At 44.2% G+C, this 24,420-nt stretch overlaps 1 protein-coding gene across 2 annotated transcripts in view; it reads left to right on the top strand.

The window, feature by feature from the left end:
• The window catches only part of COL22A1 (collagen type XXII alpha 1 chain), a 327,746-nt gene that overhangs the window by 231,470 nt on the left and 71,856 nt on the right, over nucleotides 1–24,420 (top strand). For both annotated transcript variants that reach the window (XM_030795302.1, XM_030795301.1), the window contains exons 40-43: nucleotides 7,756–7,833; nucleotides 21,066–21,101; nucleotides 22,730–22,783; nucleotides 24,335–24,379. In XM_030795302.1, the coding sequence (XP_030651162.1) occupies nucleotides 7,756–7,833; nucleotides 21,066–21,101; nucleotides 22,730–22,783; nucleotides 24,335–24,379 (213 nt within the window). The remainder of the gene's footprint in view (nucleotides 1–7,755; nucleotides 7,834–21,065; nucleotides 21,102–22,729; nucleotides 22,784–24,334; nucleotides 24,380–24,420) is intronic.

Genomic DNA, 24,420 nt, shown 5'->3' with positions numbered 1-24,420 from the left:
TGCTTGTCCAAGAAAACTGGGTGCTACGAGTTGCCGTTAGAAAGAGAACGTGGAAAAATTGATTATAAGCATCTCCGGTTAGTTCAATCCACTTCCATGTTTCCCAGCTCATCGCGTTCCATTTGAGTAAAGGTTCTAGGACTTTTTTTTTTTTTTTTGAAATCTTACTCTGTTGCCCAAGCTGGAGTGCAGTGGTGCAATCTCAGCTCACTGCAACCTCGACCTCCTGGGTTCAAGTGATTCTCCTGCCTCAGCCTCCCGAGTAGCTAGGACTACAGGGATGCACCACCATGCCCGACTAATTTTGTTTTGTATATTTTTAGTAGAGATGGGGTTTCACTATGTTGGCCAGGCTGGTCTTGAACTCCTGATCTTGTGATATCTGCCTCGGCCTCCCAAAGTGCTGGGATTACAGGTGTGAGAGAGGATAGAACCGGTGCACCCAGCCATTCCTATGACTCTTAACTGTTATATTGAAGTAGTTGCTATATAATCAGTACTTAATAAATACTTACCATTAAATGAAGTGGTGGGAGACACTGACTTTCAATCAGCAGAGCGATAGGTCTAAGCAGTCTTGAATTATGAGTCTCATTGTGGTACCAGATGATTCCAAAATTTCAGAGGCTTAACACAGTACAAGTTCGTATCTCATGGACACTAGGTCTATGGGAGTCTTGCTGCGGGGAGTTCTGATCCTCATATCCATTCGGTGGTCACGTGCGAATCCCATGGCTCTTCCATTCTCTAGTTTCAGAATCTTCTACCAAATTCTTGGGGTGCAACAATAAGTAAAGGAAAAGAGAGTGGAGAACCCTGTGGGAAGATTTTATGGGCCAGGCCTGGAGATTGCTAATTCATTTCCACCAACAGCTATCGACAGTCACACAGGGAAGACTGGGGCATGTCGCCTGCTGAGGCACACAGGAGGAAAAGAGAAATGCTTGCTAAATACCAGCCAGTCTCTTCCTCAATTCAGTTGCACCCACAGTTCAGAAATTATGACTTTTTTCATGGGGAAGTGTTCTTATGAGAAATTTCCTGAGTGGATAGGGAAGTTTCCTAAAATACCTTCTACATTGAATCATTCATTCATTTACGCATCAATTACCAATCAATTACCAATGCATTCATTACTTTATACCCTGCATGTCTACTGAGTTTCTTACCACATGTGTCAGGTTTTAAGGTGAGCTGTGGGATGACGACAGTGCATGTCATGCGTTTCAGGACCTCCAGTGGCTCACAGTTTAGCCAGGAAAACAGATATGTAAACAGACAAAAAGCAGACAAGTGCTAGGAGAGAGGGTGGCTCAGGGCACATGTGGGCTCAGAGGGTGCTTGTTAACCCAGCATGGTTTCATTATCATGGCTTCTTGAAGGAGGGGATGTTTGTCCTGATTTTAAAGTGCATGTAGGGCCGGGTGCAGTGGCTCACACCTGTAATCCCAGCATTTTGGGAGGCCGAGGCGGGTGGATCACTAGGTCAGGAGTTCAGGACCAGCTTGGCCAACATGGTGAAACCCTGTCTCTACTAAAGATACAACAAATTAGCTAGGCGTGGTAGTACGTGCCTGTAATCCCAGCTACTTGGGAGGCTGAGGCAGGAGAATCGCTTGAACTCAGGAGGCAGAGGTTGCAGTGAGCCAAGATCGTGCCATTGCATTCCAGCATGGGCGACAGGGTGAGACTCCATCTCAAAAATAAATAAATAAAAAAAAATAAAATAAAGTGCATTAGCAGTTAGCAGGGGAAGAAGTTGAAGGAGGAGTCATTGGCAGGGGAATTAACAGGGAAAAAGACACTGAGGCATGAGGCAGAATGTGTTCAGAGAAGAGCGTGCGCTCTAAGTATGCCCATATCCAGTGAAAATTATTTGACTAATTCAGATGCATCAGCTTTTAAAAATGTGGGTGAAACAATGACTGACTTGAGAATGTTTACATTTTAGGCCTTCATTTGACATGCATATTCAAAATAATAATTAAAGTGTTATTGTAAAATTATATTACTTCTTTTGCACTTGCATATGTCTATGAAAACAATTTTTTAAAGTTCCTATATGCCTTCAGTGTCTTCCATCATCATCCCTTGAGCCACTTTCTAAGTCAGCTGGCACTTCTCCAGAGCTGATTACCATGCATTCCACCTGAGTTCTTTAAAGATTCAACACTTCTGGAATGCATGCATGCTGCTATTACCGAAAGTTTCATTCTAAGCCCCAGAAACCATTCTCCAAACAGTAGGAGATGTTTTTTCCCCTTTTTATGTCTTTCTTTCTATATTGCACCTTTGGGATCTCAACAACGTAAACACACTGTATTGCTTCTAAAATTATATGCGAGAGGCTTGCTTGCAATAACATGCAAGATATGAAAATGTGAGGCTCCAGGAATAATTACTGTTATCTATATTAAATTTCATTCCTTCATGGTTTCTCCTTATTCAAGCACGTGAGGTGACCTCTGTAAGCATCCCAAGCTTACACTAATTTGGTCAATGTAGACCAATGTGCTTCTTCCTAAGAGTGATGTTCACAATCAAAATATTTTTCAAAAGGGAAAATGTTTTTGTGTGATATGAGTAAATACATAACCACTCCTCATTTTCTGATGAATAAAATTGGGACTAACTTTGCCTGACTGCGGGAGCATATAAAATAGTTCCATATGCCTGGAACAGTGGGTATATGTGGAGAGGGGCAGATGAAGGAATTAGGACCTAGATTCTGGAGGATTTTGTGCATTAACCACCAATCTGAAGATACGTGGCAGGCTCCCCCATGATGTGGTGCACACAGCCCAGTCTGATCTGCAGTGCTCAGGTGCTCCACTTCTTTCCCCTTAGAGGAGGAGGACCTCAGGGACCCTCAGGGCCGAGAGGGCATTAGGATCTAGAGGGCATTGATAGCCTCTTGGAAGGCAGGAAGGTGAGGGCACCAGAAATGGTGGAGCAGCAAAGTGGCTTCAAATGCTCCTTCTTTATGACCATTGATCTAACAGTAGGAGACTTTTTTCCCCTTTATCCTGTTTATTCTGTAGCTGTATCTTTGGGATCTTAGTGATCCATTGATGGGTAGGCTCAGAGTGTATTACTACCTAACTCACAGGCAGAGTCTGGGGGAAAAACAAATGATATCATACAAGTATACATACATACAGTTGCCTAGCATAGTGCTGGTCACAGTTACCTGCTCAATAAGTATTCATGATCCTTATTATTAGATCACCCTGTGGGGTCTGCTTTAGACCTTATTATTAATTATTATGATTATGCTTAGATCCTTATTATTAGATCACTCTGTGGGATGGCAGCAAGAAGGCAGGGGTTTATCTCTGCAGGCATGCAGTTGTTGGAGGAAGCCGAGGGGAAGTGGGGGAGGCAGTGTTAAAGAGCAGAGGCAGGCTGAGACTCCCTGGGGGGGAAGAGTGCAGACACCCCTGACATGGGTCCAGTTGACCAATCAGTTTTAACTCCATGAGTCTCAGGGCAAGTCATACTGCCCCTTTGGCCAAATGTTTCCTCCTATTTAAAATGTGAGATGTCTAAACACATGACCCATTCCAGTGTTGGTATTGTGTAAATGTCTAAGTCAGAATGTGGCTTAGAAAGCTTTCCATGGTCAATTGGCATTGGGAAGACAAATTGGAATTTGAGGCCATCTTTCATTGAAGAATGGGTTGCTCAGCTGGAGGAAGAAGGTAAGAAGCAAGGGAAGCTAGGGAGAGGTGGAGAGAGAGATCCCAGAGAGGGTGACATCCACAAGGCTTGCCCTGGTACTGTCCCAGGTGCTGATTGAAATTAAGGAAATTTCCTTAGGAAATCAAGGAAGGGAGTTATTTGAAGGTTTTCCTTGGCTGCCCCTTGGCCCCTCCCAATTCCTTATAACTGCAGGAAGACTCTTGAAGATGCCAGTATTTCTCTTGAGTGGCACTTGTTTCTAGCAGGATAAATAAGCTTTGGCTTCATACAGAACTGGGTTAGAATCCCAGCTCAGCTACCTGCAAGACAGATGACTTGAAGGCAAGTGGCTCAAGTGGCTTTGTCTCTCTGAGCCTCAGTTCCTTTTTTGTATGAAGGAGTAAAGAGTGTTTAACCCCTACAGGGCTCCACAGGAGATTCCATGATCTTATGACACACAGCTATTGCTCAATAAATGTCATTCTCCATCTATAACCCCCACACTTCCTTCCTCCCACATCTCTTCCTTGGACACTGTGCTACAGATTCTAGCTCATGTGCTCTGTTCTTTCTTAACCGTTAGCCTTCTGGCTTTTCCTGTCAGAACATTAAGATATTTTTGCTCTTCTTGGGGCCATTTTCTAAAAGTTTCAGTTTATGAAATTGTAAGGTCATTTCTTTGGGGAATTTGTTAGCATCACAGTGGACCATAAACATACAAATGGAGCCAGACCTAGTGTAGCAGAAAGCAGTCAGTGACTCCACGCTTCCAGACTGGGCTGGGAGAGGCCTTTCTATCATGCTCCTTCCTCTGAAAAAGTTTATTTTGGTCAAAGGCAGAACTCAATGCCTGACACAGAGTGATTGATGGATGATTCTTTTGTTCCTGCATCCAGGAAATGGTTATTAGCTGCCACCTGTGCCAGACCCTAATCTGGACACTGTGGATACAGAGGTGCATAGATCCAGTACCTAACAGAGGGGCTGAATTATTTTAGGTGCTTGGTAAACATTTGTTGGATGAAGAAATCAATGAAGATTTTCTACTTTCAGGCTGCTTGCGGAAAAGTCAGAGGGTCAGAAAACTGTGCACTGGGAGGGCAATGTGTTAAGGTCAATGAAGATCTATGCAAACATTTGCAAAAAGACAGAAGGACAAGACACGCAGAGGCAGCTTTATAACAACAAAATAATGGGACTGAGTCTTAGTTGATAGGTCGGCTTTGGAAGCTTAGAACATGGATGGAAGAAGATCCCAGACAAGGGGAAATAGCATGTATATGAAACAGAAGAGCAAACAAATACCATGGAAGCATACAGACTAGATTGTTGACGTGACTTAGCTTGCAATGGTCAGCGTTTGCTGATGTACATGGACCATGGCCTTGGGACAGGAAAGGGACAGTTTCTGTTTCAAACTAAAACAGAAAATAAGAATAACAGGAAAATCTGCATTAAGATTTTTAAAGCAAAACCAAAGTGCAAAGGAATATAGATTTATCTGACATTTATGTGTGTTTAGTTCACTTTCTATCTTCTACCTCTGCATATAAGGTAATAATAGAGGGAGGACTATTTGAGCTCAGAAGTTCGAGACTAGCCTAGATAACATAATGAGACCCTATCCCTACAAAAAATGTCAAAAATTAGGCAGGTATGGTGGTTCATATCTGTAGTCCCAGCTATGGAGGGAGGCTGAGGCAGGAGGATTGCTTGAACTTGAGAGGTCGAAGCTGCAGTGAGCCGTGATTACACCACTGTACTCCAGCCTGGGTGACAGAGCAAGATCTTGTCTCAAAAATAAAGAAATAATAAATAAGTGATAATAATGCAACCATAATATACGATGTATTTCTCAACCTTATATAGTTGTTTTTAAATGTCTTCATAAGATACATGGGGATTTGATGGAACTTTTTTTAATTGATGAGGACCCAAAGATGCAGAGAGGTTATGGGACTTACCCAAGGTCACAGGATGAGGTTGATTTGGTCCTGAGACTGGACCGAGAATCACCTGACTACCAGCTTGAAATCTTCCTACATGCCCCTCTCCATTGCTACAATGAGCTGGTGACAGATAAATCACATGTCATGATGGTCATTCTTAGTTCATGACACTTGTTTCCATATTCGTCTTATTTTTTTTTTACTCCCTCTATTCCCCAACCTCCCCATAGAAAGTAGTTAGATTTTCCAGGGATCCAAAGTATCTTGAACTTCCAAGAACCATTCATATCATATTATTCTAAAGAAACAGATTAGACTAATTGAGAATTTACAGAAAATTTGAGGAGAGAACTACTGGCAGAGATGAGGGCAGGGCAAGGGATGTTACTGACTCCTAGGGACCCAGAAACAGCAGGTAGTGTGACTCAGGGGCCCAGAGGGACCAGGGGAAGAAATGATATCAAGGAGACCTAGTGAGAGATTTAGATCTTGGTTTGTGTCTTTTGTGAGAACTTTGCGAGGTCTGTTCCTTCATAACCCCATGAACATCCCTTCTCTTCTGAACTTAGCACTGAGTATTGACAATGGGCAGGACTTATGACTGAGTAATCTTCTGGGCTTGGAATCTAGAATATGGTTTGTAGTGAATGAATAAGCATTAGTCGGATGAATATATAGCTTATGTACTCATCCAGGCAACGGTTGTACTATAGGAAAGACAAGTCATCTTAGAGCCATTAATGAGATATTTTGTGATGCACAATAATCTAAACCTTAATAAAGCAACATATTACCTAGCAATATCAAGTTCTACCTTAATTAGCTGCAACATTATCTCATTGCCTTTTCATAACAAGCTTCTGAGGCTGTTTCCATTTGTCATATGAGTTAACTCATTCCAGAGATATTAAGTGGCTTGAGCAAGATCACCTGCCATCTTGGCCTCAAGCTTGACTGTGGTTCAGCTGGCTGAATAAGCTCAGGATCATGGCATCCTACACAAAACTATTGGGGCCATGTGGGTTTTGGGCCAAATTTAATTTCGATTTTGGAAAGGTAGTAATATGCAAAATATACACATAATGACATTTATGGTAGTATCTGGGGCAACACCCCAATCAAGCTCATTAATCCTTAGGCGACAAAAATATGTAAATGTTCACACAAAATGGAATAACCAAAGACTGCAAATAGCACAAGTCAGGTTTTGCTGCCAACTGAGTTGAGATCAACACTTGTTTTTAAGGGCTAAGGATTTTGAAATTACGAATAAGGCGTGGCTCGGCCTCGGCCTTGTTCTCCAGGAAATGGCAAACAAAATTTCTTCCCTCTTTCAATTTCTCCCTCCTTTTTCCTTTTCCATCAAAGTCCAGCATGGCAGTACAATGAGAACAGAAGCAAACACAACTCCTAGCTCAGGTTCAGTGCTGTGCTGGGCTCTGTGCCAAGCACTCTCTCTGCATAATCTCATTGAATGAGCACAACATCTGCAGACCTGGCAGCTCCTGTCCTGTTCCCCTTGTAGGTGAGGCAACTAGAGCATAGGAACTCATCACTTTCCTAAGTTAACAATTAATAGGTGTTGAAACCAGAACTTGAATCCAGGCCTCTGACATCCAAGGTCTTATCTCAGTCCCCTTTAGGCTTCTCACTCCCACATCCAGAAGAATGATGTGCAAAATGTAGGTACTTGGTAAATTATTGGTGAATTGATAAATTAATTTATGGGTGATTTGGGATCTAAACTGAAATGTGGGTGCAGGTGCAAATCTGGGGTGTAGTTAGGATGAGGGTCTGATGTGGTTTAAAGAAAGCATGGTAGATTTGGACAACGGTCACATGGGGAGGGCCATATTGTTATAATCACATTTAGAGCCATGGTCAAGGTTGGTCCGGGAATGGTCGTCCTTGAAAGGTGTGTATAATCTGAGTTGGGGGCTGTGGTCCCTGAATATTGGGCTGAGTGGGATGATGGGCTGCCTGGGTAGACTACAGCATGACCCATGGAGGCCAGGTGGCAGAAGAAGCCTGCAGTCAGGATTCTAGAAGAAGCATGATTCATTTTGTACCCTAGCCCTCTCCTTCCTGGTACTGACGTCTTGATCTTATCTTTCTCTCTTTCTAGGGGGATCGAGGAGCTCCTGGGATCCCTGGTTCTCCTGGCAGCCGTGGTGACCCAGGCATTGGGGTTGCTGGCCCTCCTGTAAGTCTTTATTTATCCAGCTCTTACTTGCTTTCAGGACATACAGCCATTTCCTGTTGGACCTGCTGCAGAAACACTCTTTTCTTTCTTTCTTTTTTTTTTTTTTTTTTTTTTGAGATGGAGTCTCGCACTGTCACCCAGGCTGGAGTGCAGTGGTGTAATCTCAGCTCACTGCAACCTCCACCTCCCAGGTTCAAGTGATTCTCCTGCCTCAGCCTCCCAAGTAGCTGAGATTACAGGTGCCTACCGCCACGCCTGGCTAATTTTTTGTATTTTTAGTAGAGACGGGGTTTCACTATGTTGGCCAGGCTGGTCTTGAACTCCTGACCTTGCGATCCACCCACCTCAACCTCCTAAAGTGCTGGGATTACTGACGTGAGCCACCGCTAGTTTTAATGAATAATTCACATCAGTCTACTAGGTATTAGTTTACAAACTCACTAGGGGTGATAGCTTTAAGAATTGCTAAAACTTTGAGTTACAGGGATCTTAAGAATCAATGAAGTGTGTCCCCGTTCAGGTTGGGGATTGCTATCAATATCTTCAGCCTCCACCTGAATGCCTCTAGAAATAGAAGGCACACTTCTTTCAAAGCCAGTACATCTGGCTCTGCAGTTTAAAAATATATTTCCATAGATAATGGGAATTCAGTAGAATTTTTTTTTCATTGAGAATAACATTATGGTATCCTGTAGTTTCCACCCATTGCTTTTAATTCTCCCTTTTGTACCACAAAGAACACATATTTTCTTTCCTTCTTTACTGAATGATAGTTTTTGGGACATAAGACCAGTTGACAACCTTTTCTTCTGTTTAGTCCGTTCTTTGATAAAGACATCATACCCTCTTAATGCACCTTAAAAGTGCATTTACTTTGTCCTTAAAAGCCCTGTCTTGCCATTATTTAAAAGAAGCTCAGATACTCAGTCCTTTTCAAATGCCATTGCTAAGCCATGGAATACCTAAACTACCCATGTATTATTGTTGTTGTTACTATTATCTTAACCAAAAAGCACAATCTAACTTTATCTTTGTTAAGTGCAACTTGAATATAAACTGGAGTAATACAGGGTCTAGTTTCTGTCTGGTATTGCATTCAATAAATGAAGCCCACGACCAAGAGTGATTAAGAGTAATACCATTCTTCATGCATGACTCTCAAAGAATAAGAAGGAAAATCCAATTTATTACCCAAAATATTACTTGTGAAATAAAATCCCCCTTTCCTTTTCTTCTGTGGTTCTCTTACATCCAGCATAGTTCTTGGGCCTCTCACCCTCTCCCTGAAATTCTCCTCCATCCTCCCATTTTGAAGCAGGCCTCCTGGCCTCCACACCAGAAATCACCCCCTCACTGTTATTTCTACCCACTCACAATGAGGGGTCATTTCATGGTGACAAGAAGACCAGGTGGCTCCGCGTCTTCTTAGATCTTCCTGAAAACCATGGAAGGAGGCGTGTGGAATGCCCTTGGGAATGTCTAGTTTGGTAAAACTGTTTTCCTTAAAACACATTCTCAGCCAAAACTGCCCACTTCATTACATTCATTTTACCTTTGTTCTTTGGCTATTTTTGTTCGGTCTCTTTGTAACTGGATGGAACACTGCAACAAAAAGTGCAGCGAGAGAACACAATAATTTATGCCTTCTTCTTTCTGAAGTTCTCCTTTAATAGGGCCCCTTCTGCTGGAGTTAGGATGCTGCTTCATGCAGCAATTGTACGTTAGCATAGAGAAAGGGTTGTAAGTGAAACTGCAGACCCGTAACCTGAATTAGGCACCCCCATCACTTACCAGGGTTCTACGTGACCCTGTCTACTCCCTGCAGATTCACCTTATCAGCCCTTACAGAAAGCTGGCTGTGGAGGCGGACACAATTCACCCCACTTGCCACCGAAGAGCCAGCAAAAATCACCCATGAAATACGTTCCTGCCTAAGTGAGTCCACCTGAAAAGTAATTGGCTGGCTCTAGTCAAGAGGCTGTAAATCAACTGTTTAGTGTCTTGGCTACCACTTGGACTTATTAAAAGCTTCCGTGGTGGATAAGACCTTATTGAATTTTCATAAATCCTATCTCTGGCCACAGCCCAGGCCACTAACGGCCTGGAAATCTGTATTGAGTGTGCAAAGATATGCTGAGCTAAGCAAAGGTGTGTGGACGAGGTGAAGAAGGGGTCAGCGTGGGGGTGGGTACCTGTCAAGTTCATTGGGGATGCAGTTGCCTCTTTATAGGAACACTGCCATTAGCTGAGAAGTCCTGTGTCATATCTTGTGCTGGGCCTCAAAGCATCCACATCTACCTCCTCATTTGATCCTGGGCAAGTTGGTTTTATCCTTTCATTAAGGCTGGGATCCCATGTAGCCCCTAAGAAGGGGATTCAAGAGCAAGGAGTTTGGGAGCTGATCTTAGAAATCACTACTTAGGAAGTGATAAAGTGAGACAGACAAAGAAAGCAAGCCAAGGGGAGGGTATATTACTGAGCAGACGGCCACCGTGGGTACCTGGGACTCACCTGTATGACAGCCCCTGAGTGACTACATGGCGTTGTTGCAGAGTTGTTCTGCAAAGGGAGCGAAAGAGCTGGGGTGTTTCTGTACCACCTCCTGCCTGTATATGGTTGGAGGCTGCTCCCTGGGGAGTTGACTCCCAGAAACTCTCAGCCTTCCCTGTGCTCGGGCCAAGCATTCACCTGTGCCTAAAGAAAGCCCTGGGCAGGTGCGTGCCCAGGGAACGTGGCAGGAGGGAACTGACCTGTCCACTACATCACTGTTTTCCAGGTGGACAATGTGAGTTTCAGAAGGTGATGTGATTTGGCCAATGCTACACAGCCAGCCCAGGGCCGGGCCAGGGTACAGACCCGCTTCCCATAGCCTCTGAAACCAGTCCTTTTCCCCCTGCAACACTTCGCTTTGTGGCTTTGGCAGGATGGGCAGGATTTATTCATTTCCATTAATCTTCTGTGAGATCCCTCAAAGAAGGCACATTAAGGATAGATCCGGCTGGGGCCGGGCGTGGTGGCTCATGCCTGTAATCCCAGCACTTTGGCAGGCCGCGGCAGGTGGGTCACCTGAAGTCAGGGGTTTGAAACCAGCCTGGCCAACATGGTGAAACCCTGTCTCTACTAAAAATACCAAAGTTAGCCAGGCATGGCGGCGCATGCCTGTAATCTCAGCTACTCAAGAGGCTGAGGCAGGAGAATTGCTTGAACGCGGGAGGTGGAGATTGCAGTGAGTTGAGATCTGCCACTGTACTCTAGCTTGGGCAGCAGAGCCAGACTCTGTCTGGAAAAAAAAAAAAATCCACTGTAAGTAAGTTGCTCTTTGCTTCCTTCCTCCTGTGGTGTCATGCTCCCATGCCTTTGGCATCCAGGGCAGCAATGACTCCCTGGAAGGGAGCCAGGAGCTCTGTCTGCCAATCTCTGCACTGTCACCAGGCAGGGGGATGAATGAGGTCATTGTTTGGGGTTTTGGCTTGCCACTTCAAGATGTTAACAAACAAACAAAAATCCCTTTAATCTTTAGGTTGCCTCTGATGTTCCCTCAGCAATGTTTAAGATGCTTACAAAATGAGCCTACTTAGGCCCTGGGACAGATTAAAGTCCAAATTACTTTGACTGAAGGAGCTGGGGTTTGTGAAGACAAGGTCCCACATGTAACCCAGGACTTGCTCCTTCCTACTCTGGCCCTCAGTTTCCTGATGGATCAGGTGCCAGCAATTTCTGCAGCAGCATCAAGGAAATTGGGAGGATTACAACATGATAATACTGGTGATAATATCTGCTTCCCTGCCTTTGCCCCAGTGATGTCATAGCAATCCTGTTTGCCTGATGTCTTTCTCAGACTTTGCAGCCTGAAATGACCTCCCTTTTTGATGGCCTCTCACCATCCCTCCCTGGAATTAGTTGTACTGATGCCTTACATCAGTTGGTCCAGGCATTCAGGATGCACATACAAAAGGGACAGAATTCCCAGGCTCCCTGCCCTCCAGTGGGCCTTCTTGCTTAAGAGTGGCAGGAAGCATGGCCCCGTTATGTGCAAACAAATATCTCAAGTGCCCTAATAGAAGATTTTTTTTTTCATTCCCCCACCTTCCAAGGAATAATATATTAATAATAAAGATAACAGCCACTGAAATATTAGAGTAATAGCAACCACAGCCAACATAAACTGCCTACTTGCAGGGACAAGAGTGAGCAAAGGCCTCCATGTCTACCTCTCATTTATCTCACAGATAGTCTCTTGTTTGTTTCTCCCAGAAACTCTAGCAGGTGGATTCCACTTTTCATTTTACAAATGAGGAAACAGAGATGTGAAGCCACTTCCCTGAAGTCACCGTTAGGACATGGTAGAGCTAGGACAGGAACCCCAGCATTCTGACTCCAAGCAAATGCCCTTAACCACTCTTCCAGCAGGGGTACCATAGAGTTGGCCCCTGAATAATGTGACAGTTGGGGTGCTGACCCTGCACAGTTGAAAATTTGAGTATAACTTTTGACTACCCCAGTATTTAACTAATAGCCTGCTATGGACTGGAAGCCTTACTGATAATACAAACAGTCAAGTAACACACGTTTTGTATGTTATATGTATTATATACTATATTCTTACAACAAAGCAAGCTAGAGAAAAAAGTTGTGAAAAGAATCATAAGGAAGAGAAAATACATTTATAGTACTGTACAGTATTTATCGATACCACAAGTTTGTGTCATCAGCTTGTAAGAATAGTCCATTGGAAATGGCTGCAGCCACAGCTGCAGACCTCAGTGTAAAATACACATCAAGCCATTCAGCTTTTTCTTGTAAAATTATGACTTTTCTCTGCTCCCTGGGAGAACTTCCAGCATCACTTGTAGTGCTTCATATGAGTTTTCTGGTGTTATTCAGTGTTTACAGTATTGCAATAAACACGATAAAAAAAAAAAAACAAAAACGCAAGAACTGTGAGAGAATGCTTTTTACTTCGGTAACGCAATTTACTGGAGAGACAGACTGTTCAGGCAGAGATGATTAGAATCACATAGCATTTAAGCAGGTACAACACTTGAGCTCACCACAATTGCAACAGGAGCTGGCTATGAAATTATTATAATACTACGGTCTGGCTACAGTTAATTTTATGCAGTTATGACTTAATGCTGCATGTATGTTTCTTTACATTTATCTCAACAGCCACGGTGCCATGTACGGTCTGTGTTTGTGTGCACACATTTTAACAAATTGTAACTTTTTGTTATAGATTTGTGTATATTTTATGATACTAAATGATGCAACAGACTAGTATCTCTCTATATTTTATGCATTCATGACATACCTTACTTTTTCTTAATTTTTCAATATTTCTAGGCCACTGGGTCATTTCACAGTTTTTTTAAGTTGTTGAAACTCTCCAAGATATTTTCCACTATATTTATTGAAAACAATCTGCATTTAAGTGGACCTACACAGTTCAAGCCCATGTTGCCTAGGGGTCAACTGTAGTAATGAAAGTTCATGTTCACTTAAGTCTTCACACTCACCAGTGGCTTTTGTTTGTTTGTTTGGTTTTTGTTTTTCTTCTTTTGTTTGTTTTGAGGCAGGATCTCACTCTGTCTTCCAGGCTGGAGTGCAGTGGCGTGATCATGGCTCACTGCAGCCTTAACCTCCTGGGCTCAAGTGATCCTGCCACCTCAGCCTCCTGAGTAGTTGGGACTACAGGCGTGAGTCACCATGTCTGGCTAATTTTTGTATTTTTTGTAGAGATGAGATTTTGACCTGTTGCCCAGACTGGTCTCAAACTCCTGAGCCCAAGCCATCCGCCTGCCTTGGCATCCCAAAGTGTTGGAATTACAAGCATGCGCCACCGTGCCCAGCCTACCAGTGGCTTTTTATGTGCATGATTGCGCCTGCACGATTGACTTCCATGGCTAGCCTGTGTTTTTTGTTTTGTTTTGTTTTGTTTTTTAATTCATGTCTTATCTGCCTGCTTTAGTCCAGTTCCTTTGATCATAAGAACCAACGCTACTCAGGCTGTCCCAAGAATTAGGCTGGCTAGATTCCTTTAGTTATGAGTACCCCCATCTTGTCTGGATGCTACTTGGGAACACTGGGCATTTGTCCGTGGTTACCCTAGGCCCCAGCTCCCAGCCTTGCCCCCATGGCCGATGCTCAAGGAATATGCAGGGCTTGATTCACTGAGATCCACTCTTGCCCTGCCTGGTGCACAGAGCTGCGTCCTGTGGGCAGTGAAGGAGGAGGCTGAGGAAGGTGTAAAGCCACACACCACCTCCCAGACTCTAGGGCTCCTGTATTGCTTCATGTATAACCAGGAGCTGAGCCTCCCACAGTTGGTTTTTATATTAAAATCTCAGGATGGCCGGACGCAGTGGCTCACACCTGTAATCCTAGCACCTTGGGAGGCCGAGGCAGGTGAATTGCCTGAGGTCAGGAGTTCAAGACCAGCCTGGCTAACATGGTGAAACCCTATCTCTACTAAAAATACAAAAATTAGCTGGGTGTGGTGGTGGGTGCCTGTAATCCCAGCTACTTGGGAGGCTGAGGCAGGAGAATCGCTTCAACCCAGGAGGTGGAGGTTGCAGTGAGCCAAGATCGTGCCACTGTACTCTAGCCTGGGCGACAGAGCAAGACTCCATGCTGCTGCTGTTGAGATACTGTGCTTTGGGAGTAAAAAAAGAAAGTTATTTCTTTGTCTTAAAAAATTTTTTAAAAATTAGTCATGAGACTTATTCATCTTTCCAGGGAACATACTGATTGGTCTTAAAAGACTAGACAGTTAAGTAAAAGGTGGCTGGAACATCTATTTTTCTACAAAACTGGAAAAATGAACCTGGTTCTAGAAGAATGTACACCAAAATGAAACGTGAAGCAGTAAAAAAAAAAAGGTCTTAGGAGTTTCTTCTGTTGATAGAGATAGAAAATAGTCAATAGTTTTTAAAGAAGTTTCTACTGACACTTCTGATTGGGAACTCTCCTTTCTAAATGAAACAAACCATTTTGTTGTTCTCAGCGATAATTCCTAAGGCACACTTAACATGCTGGGCACTTGGCTTGACATGCCACTGCCTTCCCTGGTCTTCCCGGCAGTCCAGTAAGGTGTAACTATCATCGTCTCCAGGTTTCAGATGAGGAGACTCAGGCTCAGAGAGGTTCAGGCAGCTGGCCTTGGTCACTCTGCTAGTGAGAGACAAAGCAGGCATTTGAACCTGCGTTGATCTCGCCCTGAAGTCTGCACTCTTTGTTTCTAAGCGAGAAGACAGCCTCTGCTGTCCCTGTGGCTCCAGGAGCCTCCTTCATGGCATGGTGGGAGGAGCTGGGCTGTCCTAGGCTGTTTCTGGTTCTGCACAGTTAAAGCCAGCACAAGAAAGGCTTCTTGGTACCAGACATGGGAAAGGCCAGATACTGCCCTGACCGGCCTCCAGGACCCTCATCTCTGCTTCCTTAGCAGACCCCATGGCCGTGGCCGAGTCCTCTCCGGCGCTCCCTGCTCTGCATTTCTACACTCCTGCTCAGCTTCACTCTCCCCCTGCATCGTTCATCGGCTTTCCCGCTGGTCTCCCCAGCTGCCTGGCCTCTGGCCTCTGGTCTGTTCCCTCTGACCCCTTCTCCACCTCCGCAGCCACAGTGTCCTCCTAAAGCCTGGATCTGAGCCCACCTCTTGCCTGGTGGGTAGCTTCAGAGGCCTCTCCAGCAAGGTGCTTGGGCCCTTCTCCTTCAGACCCCAGCTTCCCCGGGGCATTCCTGGAGGCACCCCTGCTACTCTCTGAGCACAGAGTCTGACTTCTCCTCTTTGCCTGGTGCTCTCCTCTGCCAGAGACATCCCTGCCTCATCCTGTTCTCTACCTGTGAAGCCCCCCATCCCACTAAACCTCTTTTCTCCTGTCCCCCCTCTGGGCAAAGATTCCTCAAACTCTCTCGGGCTGATGCCAGTATCTCTAAGCATCCCGTAACCCTGACTCGCTGAACCTGATCAATCATTACAACAGAGATTTTCCTCTCACCTGTAGTGCTTCACACAGGCAGGCTCCATGCCCTGCAGCCACTCGGCCACCCACCCCAGCACACAGCACTAGGCCTGCACACACGTGAGGCACTCAGATCAAAGATTACGGAGAATAAAAGCTCACTTTATTTTCAGATCTGTGCCTATGGTAGGAGGAACAAAGAGGTGATCAATTCTGAGGGAAGGGAAGCTGGTTTTTAGAACAGCCTGATAGCAGAGAAAGAAGAGAATGTGTTTCACATATCTAAAGCCATATGGGGCTTTCAGTTTTGTAAAACTTTACTGTAGTTGTCAGAAAACACCAATAGCATGGCTGTGCGTGTGTATCAGATGTAAGTGTATTCATATGTGTGATATATATGTGCATGTGTGTCTGTGTGTGTATATATATAAATTTTTATCATGGAGAAATTCAGATATACTAAAAGTAGGTAGAACAGTAAAATAAACACCCATATAGCCACAACTAGTGCAGGATCCCACAGGCAATGACCACAGTTTTCCTCTTATCTGCTACCTTCCATTATTTTGAAGCAAATTCCAGACACATTTTGTCCGTAGATATTTCAGTATATGTTTCTAAAAGATAAGAATTTTAAAAAACAGAACCACAATTTTATAATATACCCCTTAAAAATCCATAACACCATCAAATATCTAGTCAGTGTTAAAATTTCTAATTATTTCATACATGTCACGCTTCTGTGTTTTTTGTTTGTTTCTCTAAGATCCAAATAAACGTATAGCGATTGGTTGGATGTTTCAAATTTTTTTTTTTAGTCTGATAGAATTTTCCACCATCTGGCATTTGTTAATGTAATAGCTCAATGCGTTCCTCTGTCCCTGGGGTTCAGCTAAGCTTGATCTGATTCTGGCTTGATGTTGTTGGCAAGACTTCACAGGTGGGGTGCTCATCCAGCAGGAGGCACGTGATGTCTGGTGGAGCCTCTTTGTGATGCATTCACCCTGTGATGTCTAATGCTCCCACCAATTAGTACATCAAGGGTTGCAAACTGGCACTGTTCTAGTTCTATTCATTCTTTCTTTATTAGCTGGAATAGTTCTATACAGAGAAAAGTTCCCTAAAGTACCCTTTGGATATTCAGTGGTACAAGACATGTGGAAGGCAGAATATAAATGCTAGAAGCCTTTCCCTTGTTTTCAAATAATGACTTGGTTCCCTAGCATCTTGCAAAGAGGACCAATTAGATGCTTGTTGTTGTTGTTCTAAGAATAATTTTGAACTCGGGGATATAAACACATTTGATGTGTTTTAAATTATTGCAGCTTGTCTTCCTTTCGGTGCTCAATTTGTCTTGTCTTCTGCCAATGGGGGTCTGTTTAAGTCGATTCTGATTACCTTTGACACAAACCTAGCAGTCTTTGATGGTTTCCTTGCTCTCTCTCTAGGTTTGTCGTGTACATTTCTTTTCCAGGTCTCTGATCAGTCATTTCTTCAAGAAGTCGTAGTAGTTTCTCTTAATGGAAACTGGTATCAAAGGCCCAAATCTGGGTATTAGGGTAAAATGACTCTTGAACAAACACATCAGAGGCCGTAATTTCAGAGAAGAGGGTTGTAATTGTTGAAAACATGTTTGAGCTTCAGATACAGGAATGACATTAGAAGGTCATTGTACAATCCCCTTCTTCAGCACACCTTTATCTTTCTTAAAAGTAGACGAACGGAATAGACATGGGAACACCTTTTATGGTTGGGCACTGCCTGCTTCTCTACTTATAGTATCTTCTTTTATTTCTGATAACACAAGGCAAGGTGATACTCTAGATTTGTATTACAGTTGAGAAAAGTGAAGGTCAGAGAAGCTGTCTAATTAACTTGCTTAAGGTCAAACAGCTGATGATTGATAAGCTGAGATTTGAAATGAAGACCTTTAATTTAACCACACATCCTTCAAAGTGGATTTTCTATTAAATGACATAAGAAAATAACTTGGAGCCTGGTATGGTAAACAGGTTAAATGCTCAGAGTGGATCCTGGGATTTAATTTGAAAACAAAGGGTGACTCTCAAATGATGTGACATTTCCCAGGCCAATAACAAACCATCCCTCACGCCCTTTCCTTAAGGAATCCATCTCCATCCTCCCTGGGAACTACTGTGAAAGGAACACAATTCAAATGCAGTTATGGTGGCCCGTGTGCACCACTGACCTACACCTTGACAGAAGCAGTGAGGTAGAATGAAGGAAGCACTGGCTTCTGAGTCAAACAGACCAGAGGTGGAATTCTGAGTCCATTATTTTTTTCTGCTTCTCCTTAGCCAAGCTATTTAATGGTTTTTAGCTTTAGTTTCTCCATCTGTAGCAATGAAATGTTGATAATACCAATTTGTAGGCCTGTGATTGGGGTTAAAGTGAGACGATCCGTGTATGGAACAGATAGGACCACTCCTGGCATATAGACCAATTGCTGGAAGTCCCCTTTGTTTGTGCAGGTGTGAGTTATTCATTCATCTCTGTTTCCCTAGCCAGACCTCCCTATGTGTCTGTATGACTCTTTCAGTCATTTCTGGAATGAGATAGAATTCTGAGAAACGATGAGAGATTTCAAGAGAGAGAGAAGCAAATGTGCTATATTCTGGTGATTTATCATTCATTTGGTCAAGAGGAAAAAAAGAATAATTTCAGAAGTTTACTGTGATTTGGCACTGTTCAGTCATGATCATTGTGTGTCTTAAGAATTATATATACATATTTTTTTTTAGTTCAGTTGCCACTCTGCATAGGTTCTTCAGGAAATAACATTTGCCATGATTCTTAAAGACAATTATTCTGGGAAATTCTTATTTTATATTAGTTTCAAATTAACCTGGGTTATTACATTTATTTTGATGACTCTACATTTCTATTTCTAAAAATGTACTCTGGCTCTTTTGATACCTGCCAGATCTTTCTGGATAATGCCATGTTATTTTCTCTGTTTTCTTTCTTTTTTTTTTCTATATGTAATCATTTTAATAGACCTTTTTTATTGCCTGTATCTGACCACCCCATCCTCCGAAGTTCGTGGAAACTCAGTTCTACCACTTGTTATGTCCTCGTGGTGAACAGCTTTGTAATTTGAGATTGCAGTTTGGTGTCCTTTGGGAATCTGTCTGTGAAGATCCTTTGGCTGCTCTGTATGCTCCTAGGGGATTTTCTTTCTGGGTGCCCAGAAATTGACTTGTGTGTAGGCACATTGGCTTTGAGCTGAAGTTCTGCAGGACTTCTGACTTAGAGTTACCAGATGCCTGTGAGGGCAGGGCCCTGAGGGTGAGTTCTCAGAGGAGGCTTCCTTCATCATGCACCTGCATCCCAGACAAAGATGGGTGAGCTTCCTTGACATCGTTTTCTTCTCTACCCCTTCACTTTACTGTCTGTCCCTTTGCAGAAAAAGCCTGTGGACCCCTGCTATAACCTACTGAAGGATTGCCTTTACTTACTGTTCTGAGTTTCAACTTACTGGTCAAAAGGGCCTCCAGCCTCGTTTCCTGTCCCTGCACAGCTCTCAGAGTTCTGCTCCCCTCCAGGGCAGGTCTGTGTAGATTTAGGGCACTGCTTCTCAGTTGTCTCTTTCTCTAGACCTCTGGAGATTTTCTCTACTTTCTCTAGTGCCCAACTACACACTTAAAATGATGCTTATTCTGTTTTATTATTAGACAGCTCTGGGGCATATTTAATGAGTAGGCTTTTAGGTTACCCCTGCCACCATACTGCAGAAACCTTGGCATTGTTGTGAAATCACTTTGCTCTCTCGGGAATACCTTAGGGACATTCTCGTGGGCTGTACTACAGGGAGATGCAGGGCGCACTGGACTGAGGGCAAGATTTGGGACTAACCTCACCTTGGCCAGTGACTCCTGGCGTGGCTGGGGCAGGTCTCTGTCTCTCTCCTCTGGACCTTAGTTTGATTGTCAGTGAAAAGAAAGGATGATTGGCACTGATTCTCAAGTTCTCCTTGTGCTTTAAATTTTTCATTTTGATCAAATGCTATTTGCTGTGCTGTAGTCGGCTATGCTCTTGCAATGCACAGGGCACTTGCTGAGTGCTAGAGAGAGCATGCAATGCTGATAGGGTGGCATCAGTTGAGGGGCAAATGGAGGAGCTTCCAGAGAGATTTTCATGAGCAACATTTGTGGGTGGGTAGGTGGCAAGAGGGTATGGCAATATGGCTTCAAGGTGGGAGGAAGTCAGTGACTCCTCCCAGGACAACTGAGGACCTGTCTATGGAATAGACACCATAGCTTGTTTACATCAGCATGCCATTTCTACTTTGCTTACATATTTGTTTTGGAGATGCAGACTCCGCAGCCACCTCATGGGAGCATTCAGTCCATTCAGTGAAGAGGAATGGGCCAACAGGCAGTAACAATGCTGGACTTTCAGTCTTAGGCAGGGTGCGTACAGGGGCGGGGACTCTCCAGTGAGCACCCTGGGAGAAGCCAGAGGAGGCTCTCCACAGGCAGGATTTCTCAAAGGAGAACCAGAGTGTGACAAGAGTGTTTCCAGGTAGAAAGGCAGGACAGAATCTTCGTGGAAATGCACAAGCATAGCAAAGCCTCAGGGGCAAGGGACGGTCCCAGTCGTTGCAAGACTTGGAAATGCATGTGAATGCCTTCCAGTCAATCAATGAGTAGCATCTTAAGCATAATATCTAGAAGCCAAATTCTGTCTGGGAAAAGAACTGGGCACAGTGGAGGATGCCAGAGCCATGTCTGTGTGTCTGTATATCTGTGTGTGTGTGTGTGTGTGTGTGTGTGTGCGCGCACGCACGCACGCACCCCTTGTTGGAGAAGGGAGCATGACTACTGCAGCCTCAGCCACTAAGGCTGTGGCTGGGGAATGTGGTCGTTATCATGCCCATCCTTTCCCGAGCAGAAAGAGCCAGTGCATCTCCAAGGGGGTGTGATACAGGGAAGTCGTGGCTGCCAGGTTCAACCTCACACTAGAGCTACAAAGTAGAGTTGGACCCAGGTGTCAGGAGCCATGCAGGGATGATGATAGGGTGGCATCAGTTGAGGGGCAAATGGAGGAGCTTCCAGAGAGATTTTCATGAGCAACATTTGTGGGTGGGTAGGTGGCAAGAGGGTATGGCAATATGGCTTCAAGGTGGGAGGAAGTCAGTGACTCCTCCCAGGACAACTGAGGACCTGTCTATGGAATAGACACCATAGCTTGTTTACATCAGCATGCCATTTCTACTTTGCTTACATATTTGTTTTGTTTGTTTGTTTCTAGGGCCCTTCCGGACCACCAGGAGACAAAGGCCCCCCGGTACAGTATACTTTAAATAAAGGGATGAGTTTCTATGGGAGGAATCCTGCTCGAATCAAAGCAGTTTTAAATGGGAAGCACCAAAAACTGAAGTAGATTCTGAAATTTCCTCATATTATTGAATAGTGCAGACTCTCCATCATATGAACTCCGACCTGTGGACTAGAGTGTGATAGATGTGCCTATGAGCAGAGAAGGGATGCCACACCTATATTATAGTTGGGCAAATGGACTGGCTTCTGTTTTGGGCATCTCATCAACACAGAAGGGCAGCCATGGTTTAATGAATTCAGCCAAATTGCCTGAAGAACTAATTTTGAATCCTGGTTTCACCAACCCCAACCACACAGCCGTGAGCCAATGTGGGGATTGCTCTTAATCTGTAACATGGGCAGAGCAAGACCCAGGAGCCACAGTGGAGACCTGGTGGACTGACTATGCTGAAGCAACAGGAGGGCTTTCAGTAAGCCTCCATTCTTCGGAGCAGCAACCATCCATGACATGCCTGTGCGTGCATTTACTGGGAAAGTGCGATTTCCTATAAATTCACCCCAGAAGAAATAGCTGCATTGTAGCAACTGGGATGATATTGTACCTTATGCCATGTGAACGTATTTTAAATAACCTTTATTTATATGATTTCTGAATTCAGGACAGGGATTGCTTTGTGTGTGTGTGTGTGTGTGTGTGTGTGTGAGACAGAGTCCCGCTCTGTCAACCAGGCTGGAGTACAGTGGCATGACCTTGGCTCACTGCAATCTCTGCCTCCTGGGTTCAAGCAATTCTCCTGCCTCACCCTCCCCAGTAGCTGGAATTACAGGTGGGAGCCACCATACCCAGCACAGGGCTACAGTGCTCCTTATACCCATTTTTATAGATGAAGAAATTGAGGCACTACGTAGTGAACTGATAGACGTGAGATTTCACAGCAAGTTATTGCAAAGCAGAGGCAAGACAGGTGGGACTCTAGATAGAGGGGTCGGTGTGAGAGGAGGCCTGTGAAGGCCCAGGAGATGCAGGGTCAGCTCCTGAGCAGCCGTGTAGCACAGTTCCAGCAACTGCCAGAAATTTCCACTTTTAGACCTACTTAAGGAAAAATCTTACGGGAAATGAGATCCATAATGAAAGATATCTGTGCCGTTTCCTGATGTTGTCCAGAAAATTGCAGCTAGAAATTATTTTCTTACAAAGAGTAGTAATCGCCAGGCATGTGCTGAGTGTTGTGCTGGGTCTTGCACAAGGAAACTTCTTTAACCACCTAATTAGAGCTCTCGGAGCTGGTGATTCATAGGACATGAAAGGAGTGAGCCAGGGTTTGAGCTCAGGCCCATCTCACCACAGGAGCTGTCCCTTTCACTCAAGCAAGGGAACTATACAAATGGGGTCCAAGTTGTCAGGCTCAAAATGAAGGTTTTCCAGAGCATTCTCTCTGTGTGTCAAGCACATACCTCCATAGGGTACAGTCAGTTGAGTAAGCTCTGAGCAGGGTGCTTTGGCACACGTGTTGCATCAGATTCCTCATAGCAACAGACCATGTGTTGAAGGAGAGTCAACTATTGCCAAGGAGGGCGTGTCTTTATTTGCTTAAATATTGTGGGGTGTCAGTGTCTTCTTTTCTTTTTCCTCAGGGATCACGAGGCTTACCTGGATTCCCTGGCCCCCAGGGCCCAGCCGGCCGGGATGTAAGTACAGAGAAATGGCGTGGACTCAGTGAAGGCCCTTATGTGACCCCTGAAAGCCCACCCTCCACCATCTCCTGGCCTCCTTTGACTATGTGGCCAACTTTGTAGCCCGGTTGAGGATTTCTGGGAAGCCCCATGGGCATGCTTTTTATTTTCCCTCTTCTATTGAGTGTGGCTCATAATTTTGTATTATCCAGTTTTATTTCCTATGTTTGTGTTAAGTTTTCAAAATCTTTTCAGCTCCTGGGTATCCCACACAATGTTCCCTAATTTCTTGGTCAATGTGTTATATACCCCAGTCAGTTCTGCCCAAATCAGGCACTACCTTCTCCAGGGACTTGTCCCTGACCCTTCCCTGGAATGATTCTCTCTTTTCCACGGAATTCCACAGATGTATGTGATGCTCGTTGTGGGGATGTGTTACTTTCCACTTTGTGACAATGACAGTCATCTCTTATCTCCATTGTTTGGCCTTTGCTCAGCCATCTCTGAGCTCTAAGAAGGAGCCCCTGTGTCTTATGCATCCTCGTGGTTCCTGGTGCCTAGTAGCATGCCAGGCACATAGAAGGTACTTGATCCATACTCATTGACCAAATGGTAAATGACAACCATGAGTCCTTATAGGACAAAGGTGTCTGGCACTAGTAAGCAGTGGTATTTATTGCTTAGACATACATGTTTTCATCTCTGTAGTTTTAGTTCATTATAAGCACGGACAACAAAATTCCCTTCTCTTCCTTGGGTTCTGTTTCCAAAGAGAAAGTTACTCTCTGATTCCTGCTTCCAAATACTCACATTTCACTGTTCCACTCTCAGCATTCTTATAGCCAGTCTAATAGAAGTATTTTTCTACTTTTCAAAGCCATTCCTTCCACTTGTGTTTGGGAAAGCACTGGGAAAGTTTAAGACAGGGTGTGTGTGTGTGTATGTGTGTGTGCGTGTGTGTGTGTATGTGTGTGTGCATGTGTGTGTGTGTGTGTGTGCACGTGTGTCTGTGTGTATATGTGTGTATGTGTGCGTGTGTGTGTGTGTGTGTGTGTCTGTGTGTGTATGTGTGTGTGTGTGTGTGTATATGTGTGTATGTTGTATGTGTGTGTGTCTGTGTATGTGTGTGTCTGTGTGTTTATGTGTGTGTATGTTTGTGTCTGTGTTTATATGTGTGTCTGTGTATGTGTGTCTGTGTGTGTCTGTGTGTATGTGTGTGTGTGTCTGTGTGTCTGTGTGTGTGTGTGTCTGTGTGTGGGTGTGTGTCTGTGCGTGCATGCATGCACATGTTCTGTGTGCATGAGTTGTTTTTAGTTTTGTGTTTAGGACAGGAGTTGTGGGGATAGTTCTAAACATTTGTCATTGTCGAATTCTCCCTGGGAAGCCTTGGGTATTCAGCTGAGACTGGAAACCACGCATTTTTATTGGTGCCAATCCTCATGGTCTGATGATTTTTTTCCCACTGAGTTACACTTAGCAGATAGAGAGATTGGCAGAGGGTGTGGGTAGAGTGGGTCAGGATTGTGTGCTTATCACAGTTAATGCTTTCTTTCCTTCTTCTCTTAGGGTGCACCAGGAAATCCAGGAGAAAGAGGGCCTCCTGGCAAGCCGGTATGTCATCTTATGGTTCTGGATCAATATTGACTATCAGT

The sequence above is a fragment of the Nomascus leucogenys genome, chromosome 16, assembly GCF_006542625.1.
Source record: "Nomascus leucogenys isolate Asia chromosome 16, Asia_NLE_v1, whole genome shotgun sequence".
NCBI lineage: Eukaryota > Metazoa > Chordata > Mammalia > Primates > Hylobatidae > Nomascus > Nomascus leucogenys.
The sequence above is the reverse complement of the archived record's forward strand: the minus strand, read 5'-3'. Positions and strand labels throughout refer to the sequence as shown.